This window comes from Salvelinus alpinus, chromosome 28 (assembly GCF_045679555.1).
Source record: "Salvelinus alpinus chromosome 28, SLU_Salpinus.1, whole genome shotgun sequence".
Taxonomy (NCBI): domain Eukaryota; kingdom Metazoa; phylum Chordata; class Actinopteri; order Salmoniformes; family Salmonidae; genus Salvelinus; species Salvelinus alpinus.
This window is the reverse complement of record NC_092113.1, coordinates 35,730,907-35,750,300: the sequence shown is the minus strand read 5'-3', so window position 1 is coordinate 35,750,300 and position 19,394 is coordinate 35,730,907. Positions and strand designations below refer to the sequence as shown.

Genomic DNA, 19,394 nt, shown 5'->3' with positions numbered 1-19,394 from the left:
GTGTCTTGTTTGTCCGTTTCTATGTTTGGCCTAATATGGTTCTCAATCAGAGGCAGATGTTTTGTGTTGTCTCTGATTGGGAATCATATATAGGTGGCTTGTTTTGTGTTGGGATTTTGTGGGTGGTTGTTTCCTGTCTCTGTGTTTTCTCTGCACCAGCTAGGACTGTATCGGTTTGCCACATTTTGTATTGTTAAGTGTTCACTGTTTATCATTTATTAAATATGTTGAGCAACAACTACGCTGCGTCTTGGTCCAATCCCTGCTACACCTCCTCTTCTCTTGAAGAGAAGGAAGGCTGCCGTTACAATTACTGTAGCCTACTCTAGTGTACATTTTTCAATCCTTCAATATATCAGGATTTTTACTCGTATCAGGCTTGAAAATGTTAAATGGATAAAAACAATGTAATGAGAAATGTTAGGAGAAAATTATATGAATTTTTTTATGAGATATTTGTTGTAACTGCCCTCATCAGAGATGGTCTATAATGTTGTAACGAGTTTTAAATGTGACATTTATAACTATGACAGAAGACTGATAAGTTAACCACCCTCATCAAACCTCACAACAGTGCTCATCCATACACAGAAATAGAATAAACATTCTAGTTCTGGATTCATTTTAGTTCTAGAATCATTCTAGTTCTGTGGCTCCACATGCCCAAGGTTGGAGGCAGGTCAGGCCAGCGGTGGTTATGCAAGACAAAAACTTAAGGACTGGTTACATAATTAAAGACAGTCTGTTTTCCAAATGGCACCATTTTCCCTTTAAAGTGTACTTTTGTGTACTTTCTTTGACCATGGCCCATCATTTTATTTGTTCACAGGCTCCTAGCTAGTCAGGATGCAGAATATGGGAACAACAGTTGGCTAACAAAGCAAATGGGTAGAGAATTTGACCTGGGCAATAATGAGGAGCAACACACATTGCTGGTGGTTTCTAAAAAAGAGGGAAGGGTTCATGTGAAAGGTTCTGAATTAAGAATTTAAACCCCGGCAGAAACAATATATATAACAATATATAACAATATTATATTTTTAAAGTGCCCAAGGTAGAAAACAAAACACATCAAACCATTACCTACTAATACATTATATAGACTTTAACCATATTCTATTTTATTATTTTCTAGCTTTAACTTTAGATTTATTACAAACAACGTTTTACACTTTGCATTCTCTTCTCCAGAAACAGACAGTATATTTTATTTATTTATTTAACTAGGCATGTCAGTTAAGAACAAATTCTTATTTACAATGGTGGCCTACACCGGCCAAACCCGGACGACGCTGGGCCAATTGTGTGCCGTCGTTTGGGACTCCCAATCACGGCCGGTTGTGATACAGCCTGAATTGAACCAGTGTGTCTGTAGTGGCGCCTCTAGCACTGAGTTGCAGTGGCTTACACCGCTGCGCCACTTGGGAGCCCCATGTATAGTTAATATTAGAAGGAGAAAGGAGAAACTCATGTATTTCATGGTTAGTAAGGTAACCAAAACAGCCGCAAATGCAAAGGTGCCTTTTTGTTTATTTGAAAGCTGTCAGAGGTTATGAGTATGAGCAATGTATGAAATCAGTATTGTGTTCACTGTCAGAAATATATAGTAGACTTACAGTATGACACTCAAAGTACAGTACGAGTCAACATTTTGGACACACCTACTCATTCAAAGGCTTTTATTTATTTTACTATGTTCTACATTGTAGAATAATAGTGAAGACATAAAATCTATGAAATAACACATATGGAATTATGTCCAGACTTTGACTGGTACTGTATATAAAATAAAATGTGGCCCTTAAGAAAAATGTTTATACCATTTGTATGCACCACCTACTACATCTCAAAATAATGAAGGTCGGCGTATGTAAAAATAATAATACTATGCTTACTGTATTTCTAATGTAAATTCCAGCGCCTTTTTTAATGAGATGGTTTCTAAACCCAGAGGCGCGCTATCGCACAACTTCCGGGAACGCTTGCGAAACAGACCAAGAAGACCAGATCGTGGTTTAGGGTTTGAGAAGTGAAAAATGATTCCTTAGTTGTTCATTTTCTCGAACTCTAAAGGCACAACCTAGATTCAAGTGAATGTCTTAAGTAGTTGAACATGGTATTACTCCAACCTCGTAAAAGTGTCAAACTGCACGTTTTATTTTCGTCAAAAAACAACTTTATATTGAAGGAGTACCTTTTGAGTTGACGGGTTGCACATGCGCAGTTTGGCGAGAGAGATTTTGCGCATGAGCTTAGCTAGCCAACGCCACCGTGCGTTATCGGGGATTTCTATTGGAGAAGCAGTTTCTGCCTATCTTCATACTGTACTGTCTTCGATATGAGTTTATGAAGACTCTGACGTAGGTAGAACCTCGCGATGATTCCGGGAGGAGGGGAGTGTCAAATTCCAAAAGAGAAGAGAGGGAGAGGAGCGCAAAGGTGAGTTTGTAAACAGTATATTATTGTTAAAATGTACAATCCATATGTAAATCCGCTGAAAATGTGACAAGTATTGAAAGTCGTTAGAGTTACTGTGTTCGTTTCTAATGTTGTCGGCCATGAAATCTGAGTGGCCAATAAGTTGACAAAACTGTTGTGGTCTGTCTTCTCGCCCCGCACTCGAGTGCCAGCCTACCTACTTCAGCTTGCTCTAAGTTAACAAGTTGGTTAGCAGTTAGCAAAATAAAATGTCAACTAATGATTTATCAGCACTGCACGGTTGTATGACATGCTCCTGTTGTCATGCATGAAGTTCGTTGTTATTGAGGTTTTAGTACTGCACATTGCTTTTCCCTTACGGTGGTAGCGGCCTGTTCAAAGTTGGCACTGGGGAAAGATGTAGTTTATGATATCTCCCATATTTTGAGTGGAATCGTCATGAACCAATCACATTCTTCTGTCATAAGTGATTGACAGTTCACTGAGCGATAGGGTAACGAGTGGATGCTGATTAACATGTCTGTACCCAATAATTGAAAAGAAAAGGCGGTCTCGTGCGGGAAAAGGCACGGCTTGTGAGCAAAAAGGGTACTCCGGTCTCAGCTACCGTGCTAAAACGCTAACTTGGCTAGACAGCTAATTTAACCTGTGTCTGAAGGTTTCAACTTTTAGCAAAAGTAATCGGGATTCTGCTTCTTAAAAATACAAGTTCATACCTTTTTAACTAACTAGACGTTTTCTTAATCACAATCATAAGAAATCCATACACCATGTGTTTCTAGCTGAAATAATAACTTACAGTAAGTTACATTACACCAGTGGAACACAATAGCTACCTGATTATAAAAAATATATATATTTTCGAGGTGATTCAAATTCCTCAACATACTCTCCTACATTCTATTGCCAGTTGGGACTTTAACGTCAGCCATATATTTATAATACGGTTCTTAAATGTAGTAAGTAACGTTGATGGCTTGATCACAAGATACAACTGTTGAAGGTAATATATTTCTTTAACGCTGTTGAATATGCCGTTAATACGTGGTGCTACGCTAGTAAATAGCATTGATGACACCTATAAATATGGTTATAATGTACAACTATTACTTTGACATCTCATCCTCTAAGATAATGAGAATATTTGTATATTAATACATGTCGATTAATATTTACACATATTAGTAATATCTATCTATTTTTCTGCCATCATCGAAGCTATTTCACAGTTGACTACTATAATTTGCTGTCATTACCTTGTGTGGTTCTGTGATGCCTACATTCACAAGTATTTGTTTGGTCGTCTACTAAGTTAGTAAAGATATCAAATCAAATCTTATTTGTCACATGCGCCAAATACAACAGGTGTAGTAGACTTTACAGTGAAAAGTGTTAAAGTATTTACTAAAAATAAACTGAAGGGGAAAAATAAGCTGTCAATAAAAGCAGGTATCTGTAGTGTTGTAATGTGAGCTGGTGAATGTCCTTCTGTCCATCTCCAAGCCCAGCTTTCATCACCAACATTATGTTTGGCTGGGGGGAAATCTCATCTTTACATGGGAATTTAGGTCATTAGGTTCTGATTTTAAAATCAATTCTGCCCGTTCGGGCAGCCACAAAGCACATTCCACCAAATATGTGATCTCTGGTTAAAGGTTGAGCTTGGACGTTCGTTTGAATAACTCATGCCCATTCCTAATTGTGTTAGTAGTTTAATTCCTAAAAGCTATATAAAATGTTATACATGATATACTTTTCTGTATTGGATTTATATTTGTGTATTGATCCATGAAAATGTGAAGAGGAATAAGAGACAGCAGTAAATGGCAGGTGGGTTTCATGCTCTAGGGTTTGTACACCACTTTTAATGCTTTGTTTCACCATTGCTCCGATTCACCCTTGTTTTCAATTGCTCCATTTGGATCCCACGCTAAGATTTAATGTTCTTTCCATCCAGTCTACTCTATACTAGATACAGGGTGTTAAATCAACCTAAAAGTTCATAGGCCAAATGCAGCCTACCAGTTGTTCATAACACTGATATCAAATGTCTCGGTTATTGGCCTAGTCTGTATTGTTTAAACGTTGTAGTTATAGCATCAAAACAACTTGGGCCAGCCAACACATTGCCATCCTTGTAAAAGCCGATGATCCATCTTAAAATAGACATCAAGTGTTTCCAATTTAATTGCAGAAAAAACAGCACTGGGTCCCTGTATTGTCTATCTGCTCTGCCATGGATTTAGCTTAAAGACCTGGGCAGTTATGCAGATGCGCATATAGGGTTTCATTTTATCCATTTTCCATTGACCAATACTCAGTTTCACTTGGGTTACAGACATGCATATTGGCATGTCATTGAAGCTTGTAAGTTTAACCCTCACAGGGTTGCACCTCAGGCAGCACCTCGCCTGTCCTGTGAGCTAAAGATGGCCTAAAGATGGCCTAAAGACGGCGCTGTAGTGGATAGCTGCCTGACCAATTCTGCTATTTTGTGTTTTTTTACGCTGATCTTGACGTTTTTTTTTTTTACATTATGTTTCCGACATAATTTCCTGTGACCGAAAACCGCTTCTGGACATCAGAACAGAGATCACTAACCTTGATTTGGATGAAGATTTCTACTTCATACTACTAAGTCTGTGAGCATCTAGACCGCCTTTGCCCTCTGTTTTGTTGGCGAACGTACAATCCGTTGAGAACAAACGGGTGATTTTAATGCAGGAAAACTGAAATCTGTTTAAACTCATTTTTACAAGCATGTCACCTGTGAAACTAGAGGCAACACAACTCTAGATCATCTTTACTCCACACACAGAAACACACACAAGGCTCTCCCTCGCCCTCCCTTTGGCAAATCTGTCCATAACTCTATCCTCCTGATTCCTGCTTACAAGCAGAAACTCAAACAGGATGTACCCTTGACGCATTCAATAGGGAAGTGGTGAGATGAAGCGGATGCTAATTTACCGGATTGCTTCTCTAGCACAGACTGGAAATGTTCCGGGAATCATCCGATAGCTTTGAGGAGTTAATCACATCAGTCACCGGCTTCATTAATAAGTGCATTGACGACACCGTCCACACAGTGACCGTACGTACTAGAGGTCGACGATTAATCGGAACGTCCGATTTAATTAGGGCCGATTTCAAGTTTTCATAAAAATCGATAATTTGCCTTTTTGGATGCCGATTATGGCTGATTACATTGCAATCCACGAGGAGACTGCGTGGCAGGCTGACCACCTGTTACGGGGGTGCAGCATCAAAAGGACCTTGTGGCTACAATGAGCCAAGGTAAGTTGCTGGCTAGCATTACATTTATCTTATAAAAAAACAATCAATCTTCACAATCACTATTTAACTACACATGGTTGATGATATTACTAGGTTAACTTCTAGGATAGGGGGCAGCATTTTCACGTTTGGATGAAAAGCATACCCAAATTCAACTGCCAGCTACTCATCCCCAGAAGATAAGATATGCATATTGTTAGTAGATATGGATAGAAAACACTCTGAAGTTTCTAAAGCTGTTTGAATCAGTATAACAGAACTGATTTAGCATGCGAAACCCTGAGGACAAACCATTCCGTTTTTTTGTTGTTGTTGAGGTCACCCTCTTTTCAATGGAGTTTCATTGGGAATACAGATTTCTAATTGACCTTCTTGCAGTTACTACCGCTTCCACTGGATGTCAACAGTCTTTAGAAATTAGTTGAGGGTTTTTCCTTTGTGTAATGAAGAAGTACGGCCATTTTGAATCAGGGTCACTTGAATTGTCCTGTTAGATAGAGGCGCGTGACCAGAAAGCATGCTACAGATTGTTTTAATCCTGTATTGAACACAGATTATCCCGTCTTCAACTTTATTGATTATTTACGTTAAAAAAGGCCTAAAGTTGTATTACAAAAGTAGTTTGAAATGTTTTCGCAAAGTTTACAGGTAACTTTTGAGATATTTTGTAGTCATGTCTCACGAGTTGGAACCGGTGTTTTTCTGGATCAAACGCGCCAAATAAATGGACATTTTGGATATATATTGACGGAATGAATCGAACAAAAGGACCATTTGTGATGTTTATGGGACATATTGGAGTGCCAACAACAGAAGCTCGTCAAAGGTAAGGCATGAATTATATTTTTTATTTCTGCGTTTTGTATCGCGCCTGCAGGGTTGAAATATGCTTATCTCTCTTTGTTTACAATGGTGCTAACTCAGATAATAGCATCATTTGCTTTCGCCGAAAAGCCTATTTGAATTCTCACATGTTGGCTGGATTCACAACCAGTGTAGCTTTAATTTGGTATCTTTCATGTGTGATTTAATGAAAGTTTGATTTTTATAGTATTATATTTGAATTTGGCGCGCTGAATTGTCTCTGGCTTTTGGCCAAGTGAGACAGTAGTGTCCCGCCTAAACTCAGATTTTTGGATATAAATATGAACTTTACCGAACAAAACATACATGTATTGTGTAACATGAAGTCCTATGAGTGTCATCTGATGAAGATCATCAAACGTTAGTGATTAATTTTAACTCTTATTTCTGCTTTTTGTTACTCCTCTCTTTGGCTGGAACAATGGCTGTGTTTTTCTGTGGCTATGTACTGAGCTAACATAATCGCAAGGTGTGCTTTCGCCGTAAATCCTTTTTGAAATCAGACACTTTGGCTGGATTAACGAGAAGTTTATCTTTAAAATGGTGTTTAATACTTGTATGTTTGAGGAATTTTAATTATGAGATTTCTGTTGTTTCGAATTTGGCGCCCTGCAATTTCACTGGCTGTAGGTTAGGTGGGACGCTACCGTCCCACATATCCCAGAGAAGTTAACTAGCTTGTCCTGCGTTGCATATAATCAATGCAGTGCCTGTTAATTTATCATCGAATCACAGCCTACTTCAACTTCGCCAAACAGGTGATGATTTAACAAACGCGCTTTCGCGAAAAAAGCACAATCGTTGCACAAATGTACCTAACCATAAACATCAATGCCTTTCTTAAAATCAATACACAAGTATATAAAAAGAAAAAAACCTGCATATGTAGTTAAAAGAAATTCAGGCAATATTAACTAGGGAAACTGTGTCACTTCTCTTGCTGAACGCAAGAATGCAAGCAGAGTTAGGGTATATGCAGCAGTTTGGGCCACCTGGCTCGTTGCGAACTGTGTGAAGACCATTTCTTCCTAACAAAGACGTCATTAATTAGCCAGAATTTTACATAATTTTGACATAACATTGAAGGTTGTGCAATGTAATAGCAATATTTAGACTTTGGGTTGCCACCCATTCGATAAAATACGGAACGGTTCCGTATTTCACTGAAAGAATAAACGTTTTGTTTTCGAAGTGATAGTTTCTGGATTTGACCATATTAATGACCTAAGGCTCATATTTCTGTGTGTTTATTATATTCTAATTCAGTATATGATTTGATATTTGCTAGAGCAGTCTGATTGAGCGGTGGTAGGCAGCAGCAGGCTCGTAAGCATTCATTCAAACAGCACTTTACTGCGTTTGCCAGCAGCTCTTATCAATGCTTGATGCACAGCTCTGTTTATAACTTCAAGCCTATCAACTCCCTAAGATTAGGCTGGCAATACTGAAGTGCCTATAAGAACATCCAATAGTCAAAGGTATATGAAATACAAATGGTATAGAGAGAAATAGTTGACGCGTCATAATAAGTACAACCTAAAACTTCTTAACTGGGAATATTGAACCACAAGCTTTCATATGTTCTCATGTTCTGAGTAAGGAACTTAAACGTTAGCTTTTTTACATGGCACATATTGCACTTTTACTTTCTTCTCCAACACTGTGTTTTTGCATTATTTAAACCAAATTGAACGTGTTTCATTATTTATTTATTATAGTTGATCATTTATTTATTTGAGACTAAATTTATTTTATTTATGTATTATATTAAGTTAAAATAAGTGTTCATTGTTCATTCAGTATTGTTGTAATTGTCATTATTACAAATATATATATATAAAAAAAAAATTGCCTTTTTTTGGTCCTCCTATAATTGGTATCGGCGTTGAAAAATCAGAATCGGTCGACCTTTAGTCTTGGGTATGTCAGTATCAGCTTTGCACATCTGGATTTTGGGGATTTTCTCTCTTTCTTCCTAACAGATTTTCTCAATCTCTGTTAAATTGGATAGGGAGCGAAAGGGGAACAACATTCTTAAAGCCTGTCCATAGATTGTCAATGGGATTTAAGTGGGTTTTGGCAGGGCCATTCAAGGACTTTGACATTCTTGTCCCAGCGTTGATTTGGCTGTATGCTTGGGGTCATTGTCCTTTTGGAATGTAAATCTTCGCCCTAGTCTAAGGTCGTTTGCACTCTGAAGCAGGTTTTCATCAAGGATTTGCCTGTATTTGGTTGCATTCATTGTTCCCTCTATCCTTACCAGTCTCCCAGTCCCTGCTGCTGAAAAGCATCCCCATAGCACGTTGCTGCCACCACCATGGTAGGGATGGTGTTAGATGGGTGACGAGCTGTGCCTGGTTTTCTCCAGACATAGCGCTTTGCATTCAGGCCAAAGAGTCTCTGATATCTACGGGCAGTTTCTTGTATTTCATGGTACTGTTTCTGCTCTGACATGCACTGTTAACTGTGGGACCTAATATAGACCGGTATGTTTCATTCTTAATCATGTCCAAACAGTTGAATTGACCTCAGGTGGACTACAATCAAGTTGTAGTGACATCTCAAGGATGATCAAAGGAAATTGGATGCACCTGAGCTCAATTTGGAGTATCATAGCAAAGAGGTGTGAATACTTATGTACATGTAATTATTTAATGTTCAATAAATTTGCCACAATTTCTATAAACATATTTTCACTTTGTCATTATGGGGTATTGTGTGTAGTGGAATAAGTCAACTGGTATGAATACTTTCTGAACGTGCTGTTTTCTTACTCATTGTGTATTTATCCCTTTATACATTGTTTCTATATTTTTCTCACTGCATTGTTTTTGAAAGGCCTGTATGTCAGCATTTCACTGTTAGTCTAGACATGTTGTCGACGAAGCATGTGACATACATTTTGATTTGAGCTACCAAATACACTTGATCTCACAGTAGGTCAGTGAGTCAACCAATACATGACCACCACACACACAACACCACCCCCAATCTATCTCCATCGGACTCCCCTCTGCCGCTGTCAACTCCTAGCCCGGTAGATTCCTGAGTCCTCTGGCTCCCTGGCTGCAGGCAGAGAGAGGCTATTAATACAGTTTGTTTAGCTAGTTTCCTAGCAGGCCGCATCAAACACCGCGGCCCTCGGGCTGATTATAGCCCTCGACCCGCTCGACCTGCTCGCTCCCCTAGCTACACCTGCTGAGTCAGAGAAACCCAAGGTTCCGTCCCAAATGGCACCCTCTTCCCTTATGTAGTACACTACTTCTGACCAGAAACCCTATGAGTTCCCTACAGGCCATGGTCGAAAGCAGTGCACTACCTAGGGAATAGGGTGCCATTTGGGATCATCATAAGTTAACAGCGGTGGGGACATTGCCAGCAGGTTAGAATAGAGCCCACTGGCCCGGCAGGCTCAGAGAGAGTGACTAGAATAAGGCCTACTGGCCCGGCAGGCTCAGAGAGAGTGACTAGAATAGAGCCCACTGGCCCGGCAGGCTCAGAGAGAGTGACTAGAATAGAGCTCACTGGCCCGGCAGGCTCAGAGAGAGTGACTAGAATAGAGCCCACTGGCCCGGCAGGCTCAGAGAGAGTGACTAGAATAGAGCCCACTGGCCCGGCAGGCTCAGAGAGAGTGACTAGAATAGAGCCCACTGGCCCGGCAGGCTCAGAGAGAGTGACTAGAATAAGGCCTACTGGCCCGGCAGGCTCAGAGAGAGTGACTAGAATAGAGCTCACTGGCCCGGCAGGCTCAGAGAGAGTGACTAGAATAGAGCCCACTGGCCCGGCAGGCTCAGAGAGAGTGACTAGAATAGAGCCCACTGGCCCGGCAGGCTCAGAGAGAGTGACTAGAATAGAGCTCACTGGCCCGGCAGGCTCAGAGAGAGTGACTAGAATAGAGCCCACTGGCCCGGCAGGCTCAGAGAGAGTGACTAGAATAGAGCCCACTGGCCCGGCAGGCTCAGAGAGAGTGACTAGAATAGAGCTCACTGGCCCGGCAGGCTCAGAGAGAGTGACTAGAATAGAGCTCACTGGCCCGGCAGGCTCTGAGAGAGTGACTAGAATAAGGCTTACTGGCCCGGCAGGCTCAGAGAGAGTGACTAGAATAGAGCTCACTGGCCCGGCAGGCTCAGAGAGAGTGACTAGAATAGAGCTCACTGGCCCGGCAGGCTCAGAGAGAGTGACTAGAATAGAGCCCACTGGCCCGGCAGGCTCAGAGAGAGTGACTAGAATAAGGCCTACTGGCCCGGCAGGCTCAGAGAGAGTGATTAAGAATAGAGCTCACTGGCCCGGCAGGCTCAGAGAGAGTGACTAGAATAGAGCTCACTGGCCCGGCAGGCTCAGAGAGAGTGACTAGAATAGAGCTCACTGGCCCGGCAGGCTCAGAGAGAGTGACTAGAATAGAGCCCACTGGCCCGGCAGGCTCAGAGAGAGTGACTAGAATAGAGCCCACTGGCCCGGCAGATATTTCCATGTCACCTTGGATGAATGGAGGTAAAAACAAAATGAGTGGACTGACTGAGGTTCTCACATGGATGGATCCCATGTCTGAAACGGATAGAATGAAATTGATCGATGTGTGTGTTAGGTTTTTGAATCCGACCATAATGTCAAATACATAGGCAAATGTGTCAAATACTTTTTCAAGTATTTGGGGTGTGCTTGATTTAGCTTGGGAGTTTGTGTCACCATTTGCTTCCATTGTACCAGGGCAAACTTGGCCCAAATCAAGTTAACCAGCTTCCTTTCTCTTGCTCCTTCCAGATGTTGCCTCCCCGCAGAGGATTCTATAACGAGTTGCTGGTGTATGTTGTTTGTCGATGGACTGAACTCACACTCGCACATCTCTGCCCAAATAGACCCAGAGGATAGTGTTTTAGTGTGAGCAGTGAGAGAGGCCTGACACCGGCCTGTTGTATTGGCTCGCTGCTCTCTGCTCCACAGACAGGCTTCTGCAACACAAATGGAACCCTGTTCCCTACATAGTGTGCTACTTTTGATCAGAGCTGCCTGCGCAAAAGTAGTGCACTATATAGGGAATAGGGTGCTGAGCCCTGGTCTAAAGTAGTGCACTATATAGGGAATCGGGTGCTGAGCCCTGGTCTAAAGTAGTGCACTATATAGGGAATAGGGTGCTGAGCCCTGGTCTAAAGTAGTGCACTATATAGGGAATAGGGTGCTGAGCCCTGGTCTAAAGTAGTGCACTATATAGGGAATAGGGTGCTGAGCCCTGGTCTAAAGTAGTGCACTATATAGGGAATAGGGTGCTGAGCCCTGGTCTAAAGTAGTGCACTATATAGGGAATAGGGTGCCATTTGGGACACATCACAGCCTGTGGGGTCTGTTCAGAATGATTTTTGTATGTGTTCTGTTTCCTCCTTTGATCTAACTGAGAAGGGATGGGCCAGTCTGCTTTTTTACAGCCAGTCAACATGAAGCCATTCCTTTTTTTTCATTAGTAAATTAAGCAGAGATGGAGAGAGAGACGGAAAGGAAGAGAGACACATAATGGTTAATATTACAACCCAGCCCTGACCGCATGATATACTCTGAGTCTGCCTTGCCTTCCACTCACAAGAGAAGCTCAAGGCAGGCTGCTAAAATGATGTTGGCTGCTTGGCTCAGGGCGAGTAACTGGTGTCAGAGTTGGGAGAGAACATCGGACTAGGGGGAGAGAAGAAACATGGACTGACTTCAATACTGGAAAGTGGCCCACCCATTGTAGGTTATTATCTGTCCCACTTGATCATAAGTGCTAATAAAACTAGTGGTCTATAAAAGGTTTTAAGACAAGTACTAGGCTATGTAGCAATGTGTTACAGTTGGCTAGCATATACTGGCATATATATAGATATAAATGGATAGCTAGCATATACTGGCATATATATGGATAGCTAGCATATACTGGCATATATATATATATGGATAGCTAGCATATGCTGGCATATATATATGGATAGCTAGCATATACTGGCATGTATATAGATGTAGGTAGATAGCTAGCATATACTGGCATGTATATAGATAAATATCTAGCATATATTTAGATATTGATAGATGGATGCTAGTATATGCTATCTATCTATCTAGCATATACTGGCATAGATAGATAGATGAATGATAGCATTTACTGGCATATATACAGTTGAAGTCGGAAGTTTACATACACTTAGGTTGGAGTCATTAAAACTCATTTTTCAACCACTCCACAAATTACTTGTTAACAAACTATAGTTTTGGCAAGTCGGTTAGGACATCTACCTTGTGCATGACACAAGTCATTTTTCCAACAATTGTTTACAGACAGATTATTTCACTTATAATTCACTGTATCACAATTCCAGTGGGTCAGAAGTTTACATACACTAAGTTGACTGTGCCTTTAAGAGCTTGTAATAAAGGTGCAATAAAAGGATGGAGACGGAGACGGTGTGTTAATAGTGTTTAATAAAGGTGCTATAAGGGTAAAGACGGTGTGTTAATAGTGTGTAATAAAGGTGTTATAAGGGTAAAGACAGTGGAGACGGTGTGTTAATAGTGTGTAATAAAGGTGCTATAAGGGTAAAGACGGTGTGTTAATAGTGTGTAATAAAGGTGTTATAAGGGTAAAGACGGTGGAGACGGTGTGTTAATAGTGTTTAACTTTTACTTGGTACTCATCCCGGATCCGGGAGCACCCCCCACAGTAAAAAAGCTGACTAGCATAGCCTAGCATAGCGTCACAAGTAAATACAAGCATCTAAATATCATTAAATCACAAGTCCAAGACACCAGATGAAAGATACAGATCTTGTGAATCCAGCCATCATTTCTGATTTTTAAAATGTTTTACAGGGAAGACACAATATGTAAATCTATTAGCTAACCACGTTAGCAAAAGACACAACTTTTTTTCTCCACCATTTTTTTCCTGCATCAGTAGCTATCACTAATTCGACTAAATAAAGATATATATAGCCACTAACCAAGAAACAACTTCATAAGATGACAGTCTGATAACATATTTATGGTATAGGATATGTTTTATTAGAAAAATGTGCATTTTTCAGGTATAAATCACAGTTGTACATTGCAGCTGCAATCTGAAATAGCGTTGGAAGCAGCCGGAATAATTACAGAGACCGACGTCAATTACCAAAATACTCATCCTAAAACATTTCTGAAAAATACACAGCCTACAGCAATTGAAAGACAAAGATCTTGTGAATCCAGACAATATTTCAGATTTTCTAAGTGTTTTACAGGGAAGACACAATATGTAAATCTATTAGCTAACCACGATAGCAAAAGACACAACTTTTTTTCTCCACCATTTTTTCCCTGCATCAGTAGCTATCACTAATTCGACTAAATATAGATATATATAGCCACTAACCAAGAAACAACTTCATAAGATGACAGTCTGATAACATATTTATGGTATAGGATATGTTTTTTTAGAAAAATGTGCATTTTTCAGGTATAAATCACAGTTGTACATTGCAGCTGCAATCTGAAATAGCGTTGGAAGCAGCCGGAATAATTACAGAGACCGACGTCAATTACCAAAATACTCATCCTAAAACATTTCTGAAAAATACACAGCCTACAGCAATCGAAAGACACAGATCTTGTGAATCCAGACAATATTTCAGATTTTCTAAGTGTTTTACAGCGAAAACACAATATATCGTTATATTAGCATACCACATGAGCTAACATCACACCAGCATTAAATCCAGGCAAAGGGGGCGATAACGTTATCGCCACCAAAATATATTAATTTTTTCACTAACCTTCTCAGAATTCTTCAGATGACAGTCCTGTAACATCATATTACACAATGCATATAGAGTTTGTTCGAAAATGTGCATATTTAGCATCACAAATCTTGGTTATGCTATGTAATCTGTCAAAACATGGCATGCATTCGGGCCGGCGCCATCTTGGAAAGGCAGCTATGATTACGATTATTTATCGATTAGATTGACAAAAAAAATACAGGTTGGACAGCTAATGAAAGATGCATTGGTTATTAATGCAACCGCTGATTTAGATTTTTAAAATGTACGTTACTAGACATACATTGTGAGTTACAGCCAGACTAGTGCCGCAAAAAATGGCTGACAACTGCGGTTACATTTTTCCACATAAATACGGAATAAAATCATAAATATCTCTTACTTTTGGACGAGCTTCCATCAGTATCTTGGGCAATGTGTCCTTTGTCCAAAAGTATCGTTGCTTTGTTGTAAAACGACCTCCTCAACTTCAGAACTAGCAGCTAACGATAGCTACACGACACACACATGCCCAAATCGTCAAACGCAATACTAAGGAAATTCAGAAAAATAGCAATATACTCGCATAAACTGATATAAATCGGTTTCAAATAACTTCGTTATGATGTTTCTAACACCTATATCGAACTAAATCACAGACGGATAGATCTTTGATCAATAACGAGAATTTTTGAGCATGCGATTCTGATGTCCTCCCTTGCGTCCTGGCGAGCGTCAAAAAGATGGGTCATCTCACTCCATTCCCTTTTATAAACTCTGACAAACACGCAGAGACACCATTCCACTTCTCATTGGTTACTGACATCCAGGGGAAGGCGGGTGCAGTTCATGTCAAGCCATAGGGCACACACAGAGTTTAAAACTGATCCGAGATCAGAGACTATTTTTCAGAGCTTCGCATGTCCTGTCATGAGTTTCGCTGTAGAAAGAGTTCTGGTTCACCCACAGACATAATTCAAACGGTTTTAGAAACTAGAGATTGTTTTCTATCCAATAGTAATAATAATATGCATATTGTACGAGCAAGAATTGAGTATGAGGCAGTTTAATTTGGAGACGATAAATGCTAACGTTGAAACAGCACCCCCTATATTGAGAAAAGGTTAATAAAGGTGCTATAAGGGTAAAGACGGTGTGTTAATAGTGTGTAATAAAGGTGTTATAAGGGTAAAGACGGTGGAGACGGTGTGTTAATAGTGTTTAATAAAGGTGCTATAAGGGTAAAGACGGTGTGTTAATAGTGTGTAATAAAGGTGTTATAAGGGTAAAGACAGTGGAGACGGTGTGTTAAGTGTGTAATAAAGGTGCTATAAGGGTAAAGACGGTGTGTTAATAGTGTGTAATAAAGGTGTTATAAGGGTAAAGACAGTGGAGACGGTGTGTTAATAGCGTGTTATAAAGGTGCTATAAGGGTAAAGACGGTGTGTTAATAGTGTGTAATAAAGGTGTTATAAGGGTAAAGACAGTGGAGACGGTGTGTTAATAGCGTGTAATAAAGGTGCTATAAGGGTAAAGACAGTGGAGACGGTGTGTTAATAGTGTTTAATAAAGGTGCTATAAGGGTAAAGACGGTGTGTTAATAGCGTGTAATAAAGGTGCTATAAGGGTAAAGACAGTGGAGACGGTGTGTTAATAGTGTTTAATAAAGGTGCTATAAGGGTAAAGACAGTGGAGACGGTGTGTTAATAGTGTTTAATAAAGGTGCTATAAGGGTAAAGACAGTGGAGACGGTGTGTTAATAGTGTTTAATAAAGGTGCTATAAGGGTAAAGACAGTGGAGACGGTGTGTTAATAGTGTTTAATAAAGGTGCTATATGGGTGCAGAGAGTGGGGACAGTGTGTTAATAGTGTTTAATAAAGGTGCTATAAGGGTAAAGACAGTGGAGACGGTGTGTTAATAGTGTTTAATAAAGGTGCTATAAGGGTAAAGACAGTGGAGACGGTGTGTTAATAGTGTTTAATAAAGGTGCTATATGGGTGCAGAGAGTGGGGACAGTGTGTTAATAGTGTGTAATAAAGCTGCAATAAGGGTACAGAGAGTGGAGACAATGTGTTAAAACCTCTTATGGATCAAATCCCGTTAACGGGATAGATTTGACAACATCCGGTGAAATTGCAGAGCGCGAAATTCAAATGACAGAAATATAAATATTTAACTTTCATGAAAATACAGGTGTCATACATCAAAATAATGCTTAATTTCTTGTTAATCCAGCCGCTGTGTCAGATTTCAAAAAGGCTTTACGACGAAAGCACACCATGTGGTTATCTGAGGACAGCGCCCCGCATACAAAAGCATGAAAAACATTTTTCAACCAGGCAGGTGCGCCACGAAAGTAAGAAATAGCAATATAATAAATGCCTTACCTTTTGAAGATCTTCTTCTGTTGGCACTCAAAGGTCCCAGCTACATCACAAATGGTCCTTTTGTTCGATAAATTCCTTCTTTATATCCCCAAAAACTCAGTTTAGCTGGCGTGCTTCATTCAATAATCCACCGGTTTCCCTCCTTCAAAATGCATACAAAATGAATCTCAAACGTTACCAATAAACTTCTCCAAACAAGTCAAACAACGTTTATAATCAAACCGCAGGTGTACCCTAATACGTAAATAAACAATACAATTTAAGACGGAGAATCATTATTGTCTTTACCGGAGATAAATAACAAAGAACGCGCTCTCATCCACTCGCATAAACACTACAGCCAAAATGTGGGCCACTTAGGAAAAACTACAAATTCTAGCTCATTTTTCCAAAAACAAGCCTGAAACTCTTTTTGTAAAGACGTGACATCTAGTGGAAGCCCTAGGAATTGCAATCTTGGAGGTTTTGGCCTCATAATAAACATGACAGCCATTGGAAACAGTGGTAGGCTGAACATTTCGTTTTTTTGGATGGTTTGTCCTCGGGGTTTTGCCTGCCATATCAGTTCTGTTATACTCACAGACATTATTTTAACAGTTTTAGAAACTTTAGAGTGTTTTCTATCCAAATCGACCAATTATATGCATATCCTAGCTTCTAGGCTTGAGTAACAGGCAGTTTACTTTGGGCATGCTTTTCATCCGGACGTCAAAATACTGCCCCCTAGTCCAAAGAGGTTAAACAGCTTGGACAATTCCAGAAAATTATGTCATGGCTTTAGAAGCTTCTGATAGGGTATTTGATATAATTTGAGTCAATTGGAGGTGTACCTGTGGATGTATTTAAAGGCCTAACTTCAAACTCAGTGCCTCTTTTTTTTTTTTGACATCATGGGAAAATCAAAAGAAATTGTAGACCTCCAGAAGTGTGGTTCATCCTTGGGAGCAATTTCCAAACGCCTGAAGGTACCACGTTCATCTGTACAAACAATAGTACGCAAGTTTAAACACCACGTGACCACGCAGCCATCATACCGCTCAGGAAGGAGATGCGTTCTGTCTCCTAGAGATTAATGTACTTTTGTTGCGAAAAGTGCAAATCAATCCCAGAACAACAGCAAAGGACCTTGTGAAGATGCTGGAGGAAACAGGTACAAAAGTATCTATATCCACAGTAAAAAGAGTCCTATATCAACATAACCTGAAAGGCCAACTCAACAAGGAAGAAGCCACTGCTCCAAAACCGCCATAAAAAAGCCAGACTACGGTTTGCAACTGCACATGGGGACAAAGATCGTACTTTTTGGAGAAATGTCCTCTGGTCTGATGAAACAAAATTAGAACTGTTTGGCCATAATGACCATCGTTATGTTTCGAGAAAAAGGGGGGAGGCTGCATCATGTTGTGGGGGTGCTTTGCTGCAGGAGGGACTGGTGCACTTCACAAAATAGATGGCATCGTGAGGAAGGACAATTATGTTGATATATTGAAGCAACATCTCAAGACATCAGTCAGGAAGTTAAAGCTTGGTCGCAAATGGGTGTTCCAAATGGACAATGACCCCAAGCATACTTCCAAAGTTGTGGCAAAATGGCTTAAGGACAACAAAGTCAAGGTATTGGAGTGGCCATCGCAAAGCCCTGACCTCAATCCCATAGACAATTAGTGGGCAGAACTGAAAAAGCGTGTGCGAGCAAGGAGGCCTACAAACCTGACTCAGTTACACCAGCTCTGTCAGGAGGAATGGGCCAAAATTCACCCAACTTATTGTGGGAAGCTTGTGGAAGGCTCCCCGAAACGTTTGACCCAAGTTAAACAATTTAAGGGCAATGCTACCAAATACTAATTGAGTGTGTGTAAACTGCTGACCCACTGGGAATGTGATGAAAGAAATACAAGCTGAAATAAATAATTCTCTCTACTATTACTCTGACATTACACATTCTTAAAATAAAGTGGTCATCCTAACTAATTTTTACTAGGATTAAATGTCAGGAATTGTGAAAAACTGAGTTTAAATGTATTTGGCTAAACTTCCGACTTCAACTGTATATACTACAGCTCGCCTACCAGCAGAACATCCTGGCTGCCCTGACTACAGCTAGCCTACCAGCAGAACATCCTGGCTGCTCTGACTATAGCTAGCCTACCAGCAGAACATCCTGGCTGCTCTGACTATAGCTAGCCTACCAGCAGAACATCCTGGCTGCTCTGACTACAGCTAGCCTACCAGCAGAACAGCAGTATCTCTGCTTTGTTGTTTTCTGGACTAGCCTACTGGAGGACCAACAGAACCGATTGAGGAAATAAAATAAACGACAACATTGTTCTCTTCTTTTCCTCTCCCACAGTTACATTGAAAGCTATTTGCAAAGATGGGGGACGACCGGCCTTTTGTGTGCAGCGCTCCCGGCTGTGGACAGGTAAGCCATCTACCTTGTCTTGGGTTTCAGGTGTGTTGAGTGTCTGTTTCTGAGTTTGGTTTTACCTGTGTGCTAGTGTTTGTGTATGTTTTACTGTTTGTGGCAGTTGATCAGTGGAATTTCTATAGTCTAGTGAATATCCTCATTTCGTTTGGATTTCAGTTGATTTCAGTCTGTGTGTTTTGCGGTTGTACTGTACTTGTTTGTGTATTTTGCTGTCCTCCTTT

The 19,394-nt window shown here is 40.3% G+C and overlaps 1 protein-coding gene across 4 annotated transcripts in view; it reads left to right on the top strand.

The window, feature by feature from the left end:
- The first annotated feature begins 2,282 nt into the window (after positions 1–2,282).
- Positions 2,283–19,394, top strand: part of LOC139557763 (cyclic AMP-dependent transcription factor ATF-7-like) — a 51,527-nt gene continuing 34,415 nt past the window's right edge. Inside the window, exons 1-2 of one of the 4 annotated variants that reach the window (XM_071372927.1) lie at positions 2,283–2,439; positions 19,096–19,167. In XM_071372927.1, the coding sequence (XP_071229028.1) occupies positions 19,120–19,167 (48 nt within the window). In that variant the 5' untranslated portion in view covers positions 2,283–2,439; positions 19,096–19,119. The remainder of the gene's footprint in view (positions 2,440–19,095; positions 19,168–19,394) is intronic. The other 3 variants (XM_071372930.1, XM_071372928.1, XM_071372931.1) reach the window with 3 other exon arrangements.